Here is a 16,306-nt window from a genome sequence, read left to right as displayed (position 1 = left end):
CATAAAAGTTGTTTTTTTTCCCATACCGGCTGCTGCCTAATTGCCTTCTGTCAACATCCTGGTACACTCTTAGTTAAGGCATTATATAGCAGCATTGTTTAAATATATAAGCAACAACACATTTAGGCAAAAAAAAAGTTTATTCTAAGAAAACAAGGAAAAAACCCTGTATTTTCAAGTTATTCTTTTATTTCTGTCAGAACTAGGCTGAGATTGAAAACTAACTTCCACAGCAACTCATTCTGATATAACAAACAAATCTTAAGTGCGCTTCTGAAATATTAGCAGCAGCAGATAGTGCTGGAAAACTATATGGGAGCTCCAGGATATATTTGTCATCTGATTTTGAAAACACAGGTCCTCCTTTTTTTAAAATCTCACTAATAACTAACAGCAAAAGAATACAGAAAGTGCAGAAGAGAACTGTTTGTAACAGGTGGTTATAAATATTTGCTGTGAAACACCAACAACACTTCGTTCCTCTATGTGCTGTATTTCAAAAGAAACACAAGAAGCAAAGTCTCTGTCATCATTCATTGGTAATCTAGCAGTTTTGTTGATTATTTTCTACAGTTTTTTGTATTGTTTATAGAATCAAAATTCCACATCCATAGCAGATCAATTTATTTTTTTTTCCAACAAAACCATCAGGGTATCTATGGATCTCCAGTCCTTTCTAACATCTGGTTAGTTACAGGAAAAAAAAGTGTATTGGGTATGCTCCAGGGTGAAATTTTTCAAAGCAGCTCACAGAATTAGGAAACAAAAATTCCATCTGTTCATACTAAATACAAGTGAAATTGGAGGTCTCATTTCTAACACTTAACATACATTCAGATTTCAGAATTCCTCCCACCCTTCACTCCCCACCCCAAACAATTTAAATGTATCACTGCAATTGGTGTCAGTAACTCTCCGGCATAGCCCAGAATGACTATTTTTTGTAAATGTCACATATGTTTCTTATTTCATTTCTCACTAGCATATTTTGAACTGCTTTTCACAAATATATTTCAGAAGTGATTTGGACATGCTCTTTATGAGGGCTACATCAATAGCTCTTCTATAGAGTCATAGCATGGGGGAGTTAGATTGTAACAGAGGTTAGCTTGTTGCAAATTTTTGTTTAAAATTAGAGCAGTCAACACTCAATGTCATAAATCCTTGTTACTTATCAAACTCTGAGAACAATATATTATTAACTACATACTTACCTTAAAGAAGCAGCAGACACCATGAATTTACATCCAGCTCACTATAGCTTACTGCTCTGGAAGCAACTGTATCAAAATGAAGAGCAATTTTTTTCTTAGAGTAACTATGACTTCAGTTTTTATAACAAGGAAGTCCAGTACCTGAGCATTGTTGTTCATTGTAACACAGCACCAGTACCTGCTTTAAAAATTCTGTTATCATGTGCTGTTGTTGTATTCTCACCTGCTACTCACTCTAGGACTAGTCTCAGATATACTGAAACTTATCCTGGATTCTTCCCAGCTTTAGTCTTTGCCCGGACACTCTTTTCAATCTCAAAATAAAAAGTTGCAGAGGCTCCTTCCATTCTCTCTGTTAACTACGAACAGTTACTGCAGTATGTCTGTCCCTTTTTTTTTCTCTATAATGACAGATTGTGACTAGTAACAAGCTTGATACTGTTCCTTATCAAAAATAATTCAAAACATCTACCATAACAGAAGTTAGAGATAAGTCTCAAGTTACACAGCAAACCTTCCACCAGACTCCACCTCATGTAAAAATGCAGCCGCATATCTCAGAACTTTAACCTTGCACTCTAGTCTGGACAAAACACAGTAACAGATGGGGAATCAAACTTCTAGTACTGAGAACCTGAAGAACAACAGGAAACAAAGTACTGTATAGCACAGCTGGACTCAGGAACATGTGAATTTGGAGATACCTGAGGAATATGCAAATTATATAGCCACACAGACTTGGCTTTGTGAACACATAGATTGCTGCTTTGCTCAAATGGCAAACTAAAATTAGGATTCGTATATAACTAGAATAATATTTTGGGGAAAAGAATATATTAGCCAGAAATATTTTATGATATGGAGATTTTTTTTTTGAACAGGAGATAGAAAATTTTTATAGTACAATGAAAGCAACATCTTTGGAATGTAGATCACCAATGATACTAGGCATAGAATTTCTATAAATTCATGAGAACGTACAGCTTGACAGATACACGTTTCATCACAAAATTAAAATTATCAGTGAGGTCACTGTTTTATGTTAGAAAAATTAAAACATAGTTCTTTGTTCCATCGTTACTAAAAACATAATGTCCAAAGAAAGATGAAGTTTTTTAAGATCATCTCCATCAGGTCTCACCTATATCACACACCACCACTGCTGTTTCCAAAGGGCTGATAAGGCAAAGTTAATCCAACGTGCAACTTCACCAAGACTAAGGAATTTAGAAAAGAATATGAATCCTTGAGGTTCATTGTGCCTAAATTTACAAAAATATGCAAAGGTTTTCCCAGAGCGTATTCAAAGAACTAGGGAAAGGTAACTCATTAAACTGGATTGTGTTTGGTGTGAGAACAAGTTAAAGAAAGTGAGTTTGTGCTGCACAGAAGAGGGATTAACCACACTGAGAAGAATTACTGGAACTTTTCATTTGGAGCTGGAACTTTTCATTTTGGAACTTTCATTTGGGAGCTCCCAGAACTCCCATGAGCCTCTGCACCGTACATATACCCCAGAGCAGGTGGAGATCTCATTTGTTTGACTTGAGGTCCCATAGCTATTAATCACTCATCATAATGATGTGAATATGTTTCTAAATGTTAACTGAATTAGTATTCTATAGTCTTGAATAAAACAGATTAACTTGTAAGTTTCCATGTTTCCACTGTTAACCAGTTTTCAAACTGGCATTACCTACACCACAGGTCAGTTCACTTCATTTCTTTTATGTGTCTGTTCTAGCCAAAGGTATAATTTCCAGAGGTAGTTCTTAGAATTAGGGGAAAAATCAATTACAACCTTTATCACCCTTAAAAAACAACAAACAAATGGAGGTTTTCCCATTTCCAGAGACTACCAGATAAATCTGGAACATGACAAGCTGTTTCCACAGCCTACAGAAAATGGCCAAAGACTTCATACATTGAAAATAAAATTTCAAAGTGCTTTCCTTATTCAGATAAACAACCCAATAATGTTCAACATCCTGCACTCGTAGCAGCACCTTACCTAGCAGCTTTTGCTTTAGTTACAGCTGTTATGTTGCAAAACTGAGGCTGTAAGTGAGCACTGTGTCATACGCATAACACTGAGAGTACAATCCAGGAAGCAAGAACTATACCTTACCGATAAGTATCAAAACTTTAAGTGTATTATCACTTGGAAAAAAAGCCTTCTTCCTATACTTAATTGGTTCATTAGCAGTAATGAAGCTTAACTCCCTAAATGTATATCAGAGTCAGCAAATTCTTTGTCTAGGCTTAAACAAGCTAGAGAAGTAACATCTCCTCCAGATGGAAATTAAGTCACATTTATCAAGTGACTTGTCAAGGTGTCTGACTTCCTAGGCAACTGCTTATGGCCTGAAATCACCTCTATAGTCTTCATGCTCATTTAAGAGGGCTGGATTTCCTCAAGTGTCCAAATTAGTCTGCTTATATTAAATCCTAAAGGCCAGGACATCACAGAGACCAACATACACTGCTGTGAGCCTCATTCTCCACTTATATCCAGTCTCTTACAAAAAAACCTCACTGAGGTGCAGTTACTAGCTACAACTGACAGCAGTTTCAAGCTTCCTGCTTTTGCTTCCTCCAGCTGTGCAAAACCCATACAGCCAAATGTTCACCTTTTCTAAATGAGCCAGTCATCCTTCTGCCTTTCAATGAAAAAATTTCCAAGAGATTCGCTTTCAGTGAGTTAAAGAGTGAGGGAATTCCTGAAATCTTTAGAAAATTTTCACATCAGGAAACTTATACATGATTCATGGCATATTTTGTTTACCCATCACTCTCAAAGTAAGCTAAAGACAGAAACGTAGGCTTTAGAGTTTGTCTGAAACAGAACTGCATTGTGGATTCAGATTTGAGACCTATCTGTGAACAGAGGGTATTCAGTATCGTAATATTCCACTCTAGACTCCAGGTGCTGCAAAAAAGTCATCTCAGACTCACTTTCTCTCAACCTCAATTTACTCATGGCCTCTGGTCACTCTGCTAATATTGATCTTTACCTTAAATATTTGTTATTCTTCTGACATTTATAGACAAAAATCACATCTTATCTCGGTCTTTATTTATCCACTTTAAACAAACCAAATCTTCTGAGTGTTTTTTGATAGGAGACCTTCATTTTACAGATAACCTGAGTGATACTTCAGTAAAACTGATATTGTTTGAACACACTTTCCATGAAAACTGACAGCCTAGGTCACGAAAGGTATTATCTCCAACTCTCACAAAGGCCATACAATTAACTACTTTCTTGTCTCTCTTTTTCGTATGTAGATGTTCTCAACTCTAACATCCAGTTCCCAACAAATGGGGCCTACGTTTCCTCCAACAAGCATCTGAGGTACTGATATGAGAGATCTGGTCTTCATTTTCATTTATTCTTCTTTGCTTTTACACGTACCATTGTTGTGCTGTTCCTTATTTTCACGCTATTGCCTTATTTCTATTACTATTTTAAGATAAAGCTGCTCCTCTCTTCTTGTTTCCCTATTATCCTTCTCTGATCTCTTCTACTGTATCTTCCGGGTATTTCCAAAAAGATTGGGTAAGCTATAAACCACATAAGTGACCAACAGACACAAAATGCATGTGTATTCAAGGAACAAGAAAAATAAAGCCTCCACAAAGTACAGAGAAACTTTTTTTGCCACAGTCTCCATGCTTGCTTTCTCAGTTGAAAGATTATTTGTAAAACTATCAATGACCTGTTCAATGCCTCTAGGTTACACATGTGACTTGTCTCATTTATTTCATTATTTGTGAAATAAAGTTAAATATGTATTTTTAAATACAAATTGATAGAAGAACATTAATAAAATCAGAGCATTTGCTTAATTTCTGAAAGTAGATAGCTTTTTGATAGGACAGAGGTCCTCCAAATATTGCTTTTCACACCATTAGACAAATTCATTTCTGTTGTGTCAAATGAGCAATATGAACATGCTCATTTTATTCATTTCTGGCATTATTCCACTTCATGAGCTGAAATACATTTCTTGTAATGGCCTTGTTATGGTTCCAGACCTTCAAATGAGCACCTAATGCCTAGCAAAAAAAAAATTATGCCAGACATTTTTGAGGGCGTTTATCACAGATGTCTGATTGAACAAGTCAGAAAAAAAAATTTTTATAGGTCAGCCCTAAGATTTTGGTGTTTATGTCTCAAGCTCTTCTCCCCTCATTACAAAGGTCTCTGAATGTATTAGCAGAAAGCTTCACAACCTTTATCTCCCCCTATTTTGAACAGTCTGTGGAAGCAATCTAGACAAAACACCAGAAAGAAAACAGTATTTTAAGGAAAAAAAAATCACGTCTTAATCTAAGATACTACATATTAAAGAAATTCCACAGGCTTACTCTACATCTAAATTTAACCCTTCCACCAAGTCTTCATTAGCAGTAACAAAGCAGTCCAATTCTTCATTGCCATTAGTAAGCACTAGGTCAAGTCTCACTTCTCAGGCATATAGGGAAATTAACACTGGTTGTTTAATGAGTTGTATTCAATACAAATGCAAATGTTGAATCCCATTATTAAAAAAAAAAAAAGAAAGCACTTTATAAAAAGCAAAAGAAAATGAAAACAGTAAGCCTTAGTCACTCACTTCTCCTTTTCCAAAGCACGAAAGCTGTAATTTAAAGTCTCTTCCCCAGTTTGTGAGAGCAGCTCTTTGTTTTCCATATTGCAACACAGTTGCTGCTAAGTCCTAGAGCTATATTCCACTTACTATGCTTATAAGACCTCATCTGAGCTGCAGCTGACCCTGCAGTATCAATTACCTTCAATCATTCGCACTTCTGCTCCTGCAACCAATTTCCTAATTCCTCTTAAGTAATGTCTGCTGTTTAGCATTCCACCACACATGACCACCTACAGTCTCTCATTAACCTCTCTCCCACATCTCCCTTTTTTCTTTGATCTAGGGACTTTTGTCCCCTTAGGCTACTACAATATTACTGCTGCAAGCTGTAGAAATTGCAAGTATAGCTTCCTTCTTCTGTCGTGACATCCATGAGAAGGAACATGACAGTTCAAATGTGAGAATTCCTTCATGGGCTGTTTTCCCAATATTTAATCCCCTAGAAACCCCAAACTCAACATCTGTGGTACTTTTTCAGGTACAGACACCTTGTGACTTTGTACTAACTCTGGTCCTGAAACCCAGTTAGGGGAGCAAGTCCTGAAAAACTGTTCCTTTCATAGACATAATCCTTCTCCACTTCCAACTCAATCCCTTTGAAGACCATGATACATACAATCTTACTTCTTCTGAAATAAAGGAGAATATAATACAAGCTCAGGATAGCTCCCACAAAACAAGATTACAAGAAGTTCATGAAATTTAAAGACTGTGCTTTAAAAACAATTTGAAAAATTTTTTTTCAAGCCATCTAGGTCAAATTCCTAGAAATAAAAGAAAATAATTAAAAATGAGAAAATTAAGGTGGTGGCCACAATTTTGAGAATAGCCTACATTCATTCATCTTTCATACTTTTTAAAGTATTAGGAAGACTAAAGAAAGTGAATAAAAACTTCACAATCACAGAATGGTTGAAGCTAGCAAAGACCTCTGGAGGCCATCTGGTCTGACCTTCCTACTCAAGCACGGACACATAAAGCAGATTGCCCAAGATCATGTCCAACTTCATAGGCTTTATTTCTGACTATTCATATTTTTAATTCTATGCATCTTATCAATCCCGAATACAAGCATTTATTTACAATACCTTAAGACATCTCATATAGTTTTACATGATGACTGGAGACAAACAGCACAGTGGACAAGGTAGTCATTTGAAAAAAGGATAAACATTAGGAAACAGAAGTTCCTAAGAACAACAGTAAAGAATAAATACAGCATACCACAACTGCTCTTGCTGTATATTCAGCCACTTCTGTGAAGATTGCCTTAAACACATCAAGTCGGCTTCCTCTAACTCACTAGTCAGCAGCTCAGGGCCAGCAAGCTGATGACAAAAAAGGTGCACCATGAGCCCTTATGAGAGCATGGCTGGCTCTCTCTGGTACCATATTATCCCACCTTAGAATGACACAAGAAATCAGGAAATCATATATCAGGAAAGATAGCTAAGTTTAGCTACTGTAGTTTTGTGAAGCACAGAAAGCCATCAGTGAAATATCAGACAGTTCTTCATTTGAAGACTACAGGAAGAAAAGTGCAGAGTATGGTATATGAATGACATCCTCCAAAAAATTCAGAGCTGGGAAATGTAGAAACATGATGTTAAATTTTGACATAGGTTTTTCTCCTTAATGAAACTCTATTGAGTTCTATTATATGTCTTAGTTATTCCCAGCAGACTGGAAAAGTCTAAAGCCCAACAGAACATACTTCTCCCAACTTCTGAAAACTCAAGAGGTAAGAATGACAGGGTTTTGTAGAAATTGCTCAAATTTTGCAATACAATTATGAAAAAAAGTATTACAAAGACTGAAGATCTTTTGAAAATGAGACCTCATTAAATTTGGATGCTCTTATTTGTGTAACTGGGCTCTCAGAAGTGATTCCATGTGGCAATTCCTTCTGACGCTTACCTCTCTTGACTAGGATGAGAAGGGAAATGCACTGCAAGAATCCATAACCATCAAATACCACTGGAGATGCAGTCCAGTCAGAAAATTCAGCCTAGTAAGAATAGAAGAAAAAGTATTATTAAAGACAGCTCTCAAAAAATATGCAACATTATTTGGAAGCAGAATGCTTCAGACTACTAGTAAAAATGAGAAAGATTTCCCATTGGGCGTTTTTAACATTTCAGTGGAATATTGTCAAATTTCTATAGAAATATATTTTTTTAAAACTTACAGAGCTTCTAATATTGCAAATAAAATGTTCCAATAGCTCTACTTATGTTTACTACTCTAAGCATTCATAAAAATCAAGATACACCTTTTCATTTGTCACAGCGTACTCTGTGAGTGTTAGAGAAAGTTCATGGCTCCCAGATTAGGAGGTCACCTGTACAGAGATGGAACAAAGCAGAGTCTTTGTCAAGCACTCTACATATTTTAACTTTTTTTCAGGTTCACTGGAACATGTGCTTACGGTATGGCAGAAAATCTGTTTTCTCTTCCCTCTTAAGCTATTGGGGGAATTGGAAAGAAATTGGACTTGAGACCTCAGACTAAGTATTTTGCAGAAGATCCTTCATCTCTTGTGCTGCATTTCATTCAATCACGGGTAGTATTTTCAAGTACTCTTAAACTAATTTAATAGTTCTAATTAAGCCAAATATTTCCTTTTTGTGTGACACCTTTTGGTAAGCTGCACATGATCTTTTTACAAGTTTTGAATCTTAATACTTAGGGTGCATACTTATGTATGTATACTACACATTTCCAAGAGTCTTATCTGTGTTTTTTGGAACAACTGGTTTTCAATGAGCTATTTCAACTCTCAGTGGTCTCTTTACTAGTTTCAAATAGACATCGTGTGAAATACCAATGCAGATTGCTAACTAAACTCATTGCGCAACTTTTACTTGTTTCAGCTCACACTAACTACTGGCCCCCATCTGAGCACCATCACATCTCATACTTCTCCAGGCCCTTTCCCACCCAGCCTCCTCTTCAGCTATCACCACTCTTCCTAAGTTTTGCACTACATTTCTGCCTTGTGTGCCACAGCAGCACATCTTCTCACGAGTTTTTTTTTTTTCCTCTAGTTAAGAAATAACTACTTCAGAATGCATGGTGTTTGGTTGTGTGTTTCTTTTTAACTACACTTTGTACAACTAAAACAACTAATAAGCTTTTGTTTCATTTACAACAAATGTGAATGTAAAACTAGATACTGGTAAAAGGAGTAAGGGAAATGACAATCACCATACCTACAGCAGAAAGAAAAATACAGAAAATATGAGCATGTTAAAGGGGTTAAACTAGATACTTTGTACTACATATTTTGAGAAAACATCACAAGAAACAGCAGGCTCAGAATCACTTGAAATCAGGGGGAAACTAGGAAACACACTATGCTCTTACAAGAAAATGAAAAGCAGGATCTGGAGATACAAACTCACCCTATCTGCCTGCAGTACTTTGTAAAGAAAAGGTGCAGAAAAAGTTTTACCAATGTACTAACATACCATATATCAGAGTCAATAAAATAAAACCTATAAAGGGTAAACAGTGCATGTTACTAAATAAGGTAAAATGATCAATCAGTAAATAAATGGAAAATGAGATGAATTTTTGCTATGAAGTAAAAAAACATTTAGGAAAAAAAAGCTTGTCTTCATTGTTTAGACAGTGTTTACATTCACGCTGTAAAAGAAAGTAACTCACACCAGACATTTACTTGCTTTTAGGCACCTGGACTCTCAATTTAGAAAGTGGTTTTGTATGTGACATTAAGAATTCTGCTGATGGGGCATTACTTTTATCACGCAGGAACATGTGTGTTTCTAGGCCCCTAGTAACTCACCTTACTCACTTTGGAAAAACCTCCAGGGAGTTTCTGACTGCCTTTTTGACAATAACCGTGGATTCAGCAACTGAGAATATGACCCACAAGGCAAGAAAATGCACAGGCACTGCATGGGAGCAGAAGAAAGCCCAGATGCATGTCCTGCGAGTAGTGCCACAGCCACCCGCACTCCAAGTTCCTGGAGACATCCCCATCTACCTCCATTTTCTGCTGCTGAGCTGTGTAACCTCCCCCTCTGAAGGAGGACACACCAGAGCAACTGCAAGCAGCTCTCAGAGAGCTGAGCAGCAACCCTACTAGATAAAATAAAAACAACAGAAAGTTCCCGAAGGAGCCCACAGCGCAGAGATACGAGGTGGCTACAGGACGGAGGCACAGCCGACCAAGTCACCTCAGCAACACAGGCTACACTACCGCAGGAGAACCGTTAACGCCGTCTACGTCCTTCTTATGTAAGAAGGAGCGGTGACGTCACACTCATCCAGCCAGTAACAGCCTCTGTTTACCCTAAAGCTCATTACACTCCATACGGAAACCCTTCCCGTGCTCGGGGCTGCTGTAGTAGCTCGGTACGAGGGGCGGAGCGAGGGGTCCCGCCCCGGTTGCACGGCCGCCGCCCGCCCCATCCGCCGCAGGAAGCCGCGGGGTTCACGTTCGTGCGGAGCTTGCTCGGAGCCGGCGGGGCGTGGGGCGGAAGCGCCCGGCACCACTCCCTGCCGCCCGGGTGCAGGTGACGAGGATGAGCCAGAGGGACACCTTGGTACATCTCTTCGCCGGCGGGTAGGTGAAGCCGCCGCCCCTGCGCGGGCACGGCACCGGTAGCAGCCTCGGCACCGGGCCTGGCGGCGGAGCCCCGTGTGGCTGTGTTGGGCCGCGTTACGCTGGGGCGGAGAGCGGGGCCCGCCGTGAGGGCGCTGAGGCGAGGCGCACAGGCCGCGTGGAGGCCCGCCCGGCGCCGCTTCCCGCCCGCTGCCCTCAGGCCCTTCTGGGCCTCCCTGGATCGGGGGTGCGCGGCGGGCCCCGATGGGGCACCGGCAGAGCGGGCAGTGTCGGCGGCCCACGAGTATGAGGCACCTGCAGGCCGTGCTGCCCCGGGCGTTGGGCTGCAGCGAGAACGGTGCCTGGGTGGCACGTGGGCCCTGGCGGAGTTGAGGGTGAGGCTGCCCCTCACAAACGGCGTGCTTCCTCCAGAAGTTTCTTCTTCGCCTGGTATTTCCTTGGAGAAGTAAATTGAATCCTCTGTGCATGGGGCTGCCCCTTTGTCAGTGAGGCTACCTGAAAGCGCCTGTCTTCTCAGCAGTCTGCAGACAGCCGCTGATTACTTCAGGATCAAGTGTTACTTCAATGCACTTCAACACTGATGGGTACTGTTTTTAGGTGGGGGGCTCAGTGTTGTCATGTAACTTGCAGCATCTGTGCGTGAAGACAAAAGAAATTGGAGAGAAGAGCATAGTTGAAAGTAAACACGTGGCCCTTGTAGCCCTGCTTAGTTTTGAGGTAACTGAGGTAAGTCTGCAGGTATGTTATAAAGCTTTGTAGTGCCCAGTTACACTGCCTGTGTTTCCTCCGGGGTGGGCCGGGAGCACACCTAGCTTAAAAGAGAAAAGGAGAGTCTGTTCGCTGTAGCAACAGACATGTATTGGGGCAGCAGGTGTAGCTGTGTTGAAGTGAGGGAAGAGACAGAACAACAAACATAATACACTTTTGAGAGAGCTTGAAGCTTGGATTTCCATTTGTGCTGCTCCTTTGTAAAATGGTGCCTGTGACTGGAGTGTTTGAGGTGGAAGAAGACTGCACTGTTTCCTGTGAGCAGGTCTGGGTAGCTTGGCTATGTGTAAGCCCACACCTTCCTGGCTTCTAGTATTACACAACAGTTTAGAGCTTCTGCAGGTTCTCTCCCCCTGCAACTTTTGGCTAAGAGGAGGGAGGTTACACAACAGCAGGCCTGAGATGTAGTGCTGTGTTCTCCTTTCTTCAGAATTCACATCCTCGTAAACATACAGAAAAGCAGTAGAAAGAGTGCTTATAGTGGTGCTTGAACTACTTTCTGCAAAAGGCAGATTAGTAGGAAACAGTACGTGATGACTGAGACAGCGTTCCAACCTGTAATCATAAGACTGAAGTGAAGATTGCTGAGCTCAGCAAGGTTGTTCCTTTTCTTTACAGAAAATCTGATCTGTACGTAGCTGGCAGCCAGTTGGGACAAGGGTAATATTGTAAGGAAAGGGCTGACTTTTCCTCATGTGGCAGCCACATGTTTCCTGTAACCACAGCTCAGCAAAACAGCATATATTTGTTCACATTTAGCAGCAGGAATGTTATTCGGGTCATCATGGGACTTCTTTGCTAGCATGGTAGACTATAGAACTTGAACTATCTTTAGTCTTCAGTGAAACTTAAAAATGAAGGAAACTGTTTTCTTCTAGTTTTCACTGAAGATTGTATGAAAACAACATGATTGTCATAATCTGCTGACCCTTTTTGGTAAAAAAAAAAAAAGTTTTGTTAAACAGTCTTTTATTCCCATTTTCTTTATTGAGACTAAGTGATGACATCGCTGTTTCAGTAATGTAGGTGGGGCCATTCTGGGATTTTTCTGTAGCTGCCTAGCTTGTTTCATGACAGTTCAGCAACAGCTGTCAAACTGCACTACTTCTGGGGAATTACCAGTTCATGTCAGAAGTTGAAGCTTCGTTTCTAATAATCCCTCCTCCATCCTTTTTCTCCCATCTCTGCATCCTTATTGCTTTCCAGCAAGTTTGAGCAATTTTACTGTTAATTTCATTTTTGAGAATCCCGTCTGTTTCTGCTTCATAACTACATATCAGCTGTACATATGACCAGTATTTTACAATAGAAGTTCTATGTCTAAAAGTAAGTAATTCGGTACTCATTTTGAGTATCAGTTCTAGCACCATCAATAAATTAAAGTGGTGAATTTAAATTTTTTTTAGAAAAGAAAGCTGTTCAGTGATTTGGCTGGAATAGTTCAGGCACCAACCAATACTTCAATAAAGTACTATACTTTTACATTTTCTGTGGTCACTTAGCTCATGTTTTGTCATTGTGTTTTGTTGTCAGGATCTGCATCCAAAGACCATGTAGTTACCAGTGAGCACCATTTGCTAACTGTATCTTGTCCTTGTGGGAGTGGGAACTAGATTGATTGCCTGTAATGTTGGATCCTGATACAAAATCATACTGCAGGTGAAGCTTGACTTTTATTTGAGTACTCTGTACTCAGATTGCTCAGAATTCATCTTTTTCAGGTATCAAACTATTGATTTTTTTCATATTGTCTGTTTTTCCATTTGCTAGTCAGATAGCTGTTGGCATTATAGACAGCATGTTGGCCATGTAGATTCAGGTGGAAAATCTGCTGAGCTTTCTGCATCCTTAAATTACTGAGTCTCATGATTGAAGCACAGGCTTTAGGTTGAACATTTTTATTCAAGGACATAAGTTACACAGTGATGCGCTTTGCTGGCCATTGGAGTATTAAAAAAAAAAAAAAAAGGAAATCCTTAATGCCTTCCATAGGGAAAATAATGTGTTTTGGGCTTAACTGCAGTCATATTTGGAACATCCAATTAAAATCCAGATGTTGACTATCAAAATCATTTCCAAGTTTTTATGATTGATTCTTAGTTTCCAGAAATCTTACGACAATAAGTCTGTATCATACAAACTTCCATCAGAGCATGAGAACTTGCCTAGGGCCTTCTCTCCTCAGCAAAAGGCAGGACCATTTTGGATTGGAGATGGATGGCTGCTTTTCTGAGTTCAGGGTTGAACAGTCAGAGGTTTACTTGTGAAATTTCTTTATTTCTGTTGCTTCTTCAGAAAATTGGTCCGTTTTCTGATACGATTTGTGATTAACTGTGGGGAGGAGTCTATTTGTCTTTATAAAATTTTAATTTGAATCACTGAAGTTCTTAGCGAATCTCTGTAGTGGTAGAAATAGTCAAAATTTAAATAATGTGTTTAAGTTCTTTAGAAAAATCAGGTACTACACAGGTGAAATACTTTTTTCAATTTAAGAAGATATTAATTAATAACTGAGCAGGTAGTGTGGTGATAAGAATTTCTACTGACTTTCAGAAGTAGTTACTTGAGCTGTAATGGAGTTACCAGGCTGCCTAGTAACCTTCCTTAAAGTACATTAATTCCTGGTCTGACCCTGAATGTCTTTCAGAACTAGTTCTTCCTGTTGTAACGCACAGGAGAAGGTTCATATCTTCCTGCCCCAACTTGAGCTTATTTTTGTGTTCTTCTGCGGCGGGGTGGGGGAAGTAATCTGTATTTCAAGAACTGGGTAGCTTGGGCTTTCCTCTCTGGGATGACCAAATTGCATGAAAATAGCTGTCTCTGAAAAATTGTGAAGCTTATGTGTTTCTCACACTTCCCTGTAGTTGATTGATATTTTCATCTGTTCTTTACTTGACACAAAAGTCATGTTGTATTTATTTGCCCTGGCTCCTAATTGAATCGGCACTTTGTGTTAGTGTTTGTTTTGGATAATGGAAGTCAGTGATGCTTTTCCATTTGTGTTATTTTTTCCAATTTTCATTTGTAGGTTTTGGTATGTCAGCACATTAGGGGAACTTTGTTTTTACGCTTAATTAGAAACAGCAAGTTTGATTAATACTTCTAGTTCATGGATACTAACTTAAAACTCACTTTTTAAATCTTGGCAAAAAGTATAGTCAGTGAATAAAGGGGCTGGGGCTTCTAGCTGGCAGCACTCCTAGCCAATATATTAATGCTAAAGATAGAAAGGTGTGTAATGTACAAGTTTAGCAGTATAATAGCAGGGAAACCCTGACACCTGTGTGTTAATGAGATGCATTCTTGCTATTTCTGAAAACTACTTTGTTAAGACCTTAAATTGTCTCCAAAGTGGGATATGTAAACTCAATATCCAGACCTGCAAGTTATCTGTTGAGGTGAAAATCAGTTACAACTGCGCTGTAAGACAAGTCTGTGAAACTGATGATACTGCTGAATTTATTCAAAGTGGTAAAGATATTAGGAGCTCTGTTTCTAGGTGGCTTGTTCGTTTTTGACAGTTTTGCGCTCACTTTCCTTACTGTGTCACTTGTCAGTCAGTATTTGTGTGGAACTTTCATTTTCATATGGGAAAGAGAAGCAGCTGGTAAAATAAGTGAATGAATGTAGATGCAAGATAACAGGGTCAGGGGTTATCTTGGAGTCTGAGGCTGTGGTTACAAACACTGTAAAAGGTGAATCTGAGGCCAGGCCTACACAGCCTCCTCTTGTGTTTGTACAAAATACGTAATTATCTAAAGGACTAAAAGTTGGGGTTTCTTAAATAGGTGTAGTTACAAGTATAGATGAGCTGACAGTCACTGGGAACACGCGTAGGAGCATTTGTTGTCAACCCAGTGGCTGAAGTGCTGAGATTCTCATCCGTAACAGAGCTGGCTCTGCTTTTACTGCAGGGTGTAAAGTAACAGCAGACGGTACGCAACAATTCTGGCCAAGGTCGGTGATTCCTAAGCAGATATTCTCAACCTGCAATAATAAAGGATCTCCTGTCCGGCTGTCTCCAGAAATAAAACCCTGGATTTGAGTGCCAAATGGGATTCGATTTTGAAGCACGTGCAGGTTTCTTTCCTTGCATATTCTCACAAATAATACGCGAAGATTTGGAATTAAGGGCTGAGTCTGTGTCCTGGCTGTGTCCTTGTCAGCAAAACGTTTCACCTTGCATTCAGGAGAAGAATAAATCTGATTATCTTCTAACTATTGAGAAATGCTTTTTCTGAACTGTGCTACTCCTGAACTTGTGTTAAGCCACAAATTGGGAAGAAAAAAAAGAAGCCCCTAGAAAGCTGGAGCTGGTGGCTTTCTGTTCCTGGAGTGCCAGTCTGGAGCACAAAGCAGGAGCTGTCTCTGTATTCTTGGTACTATATTAAGTTAGCAAGGCTGGAAACATTTTTCAACATAAAATACTGCAGTGGCAGAACAGCAGGCATGTTTCTTGAAAGTCAGTTATTTTCACAGGTCACATAGTTACTGAATTGTCTCTCTTTAAATAAAAACTGTTTATTGAAGTTTCTCATGAACAGGTTTTTTTTCTGTCAAGCCTTTTAGTATTTACCTTAAAGTTCAAGTGAGCTATATAAGTCAGCGTAGTTCCTGGAATGCACATGCACTTAGTGGTTCGGTTCAGACTTGGATCTTGTTAGTACTAAGCAAAGCCTGGTTCATTAACATTTGGAGAGTTTTTCCTTCACTTTTAAATGTCATGCCTTCTCTTTTATACGGGGATTTTTGAGGGCTGGGAGTGTGAGGTATTACATTTTGACAGGAGATTTGGGGTTTTGGAGATAGGTGTTGGTGAGTGATACAGAACCATACGGCACTGTGTAGAACTTCTCTGTTGGTTTTTTCTCATTTGTAAGTGGCGATTTGAGATCTTGAAAACGGGGAGGGAGGAGAATTTAAATCCAGACTCTCAAAAGCTAGTGGAAGACGTGCAAGATGTTACCAAGTTCTGCTGAGAAATCTTAAACTGTTTAATGAAAGAAAACCAACCCACCAGTAAGAAGTAGTGCCAGAGTGCTGATTATTTGAAATCATGACCTGAATGGCAGGTAAAG

The 16,306-nt window shown here is 39.3% G+C and overlaps 1 protein-coding gene and 1 long non-coding RNA gene across 3 annotated transcripts in view; one reads left to right on the top strand and one right to left on the bottom strand.

Moving 5' to 3' along the window:
• On the bottom strand, window positions 6,864-10,050 carry LOC110399046. The gene is made up of 3 exons (XR_002438848.1): window positions 9,678-10,050; window positions 7,787-7,877; window positions 6,864-7,452 (listed from the first exon to the last, which is right to left on the bottom strand). It is a non-coding gene; the product is annotated as an uncharacterized LOC110399046 (long non-coding RNA).
• Window positions 10,220-16,306, top strand: part of SLC25A36 (solute carrier family 25 member 36) — a 31,857-nt gene continuing 25,770 nt past the window's right edge. Inside the window, exon 1 of one of the 2 annotated variants that reach the window (XM_021397193.1) lies at window positions 10,220-10,460. In XM_021397193.1, coding sequence (XP_021252868.1) covers window positions 10,420-10,460 — 41 coding nt within the window. In that variant the 5' untranslated portion in view covers window positions 10,220-10,419. The remainder of the gene's footprint in view (window positions 10,461-16,306) is intronic. The other variant, XM_021397194.1, reaches the window with a different exon arrangement.

Source organism: Numida meleagris, chromosome 4 (genome assembly GCF_002078875.1).
Source record: "Numida meleagris isolate 19003 breed g44 Domestic line chromosome 4, NumMel1.0, whole genome shotgun sequence".
Lineage (NCBI taxonomy): Eukaryota > Metazoa > Chordata > Aves > Galliformes > Numididae > Numida > Numida meleagris.
This window is presented reverse-complemented; position numbering and strand designations above follow the sequence as displayed.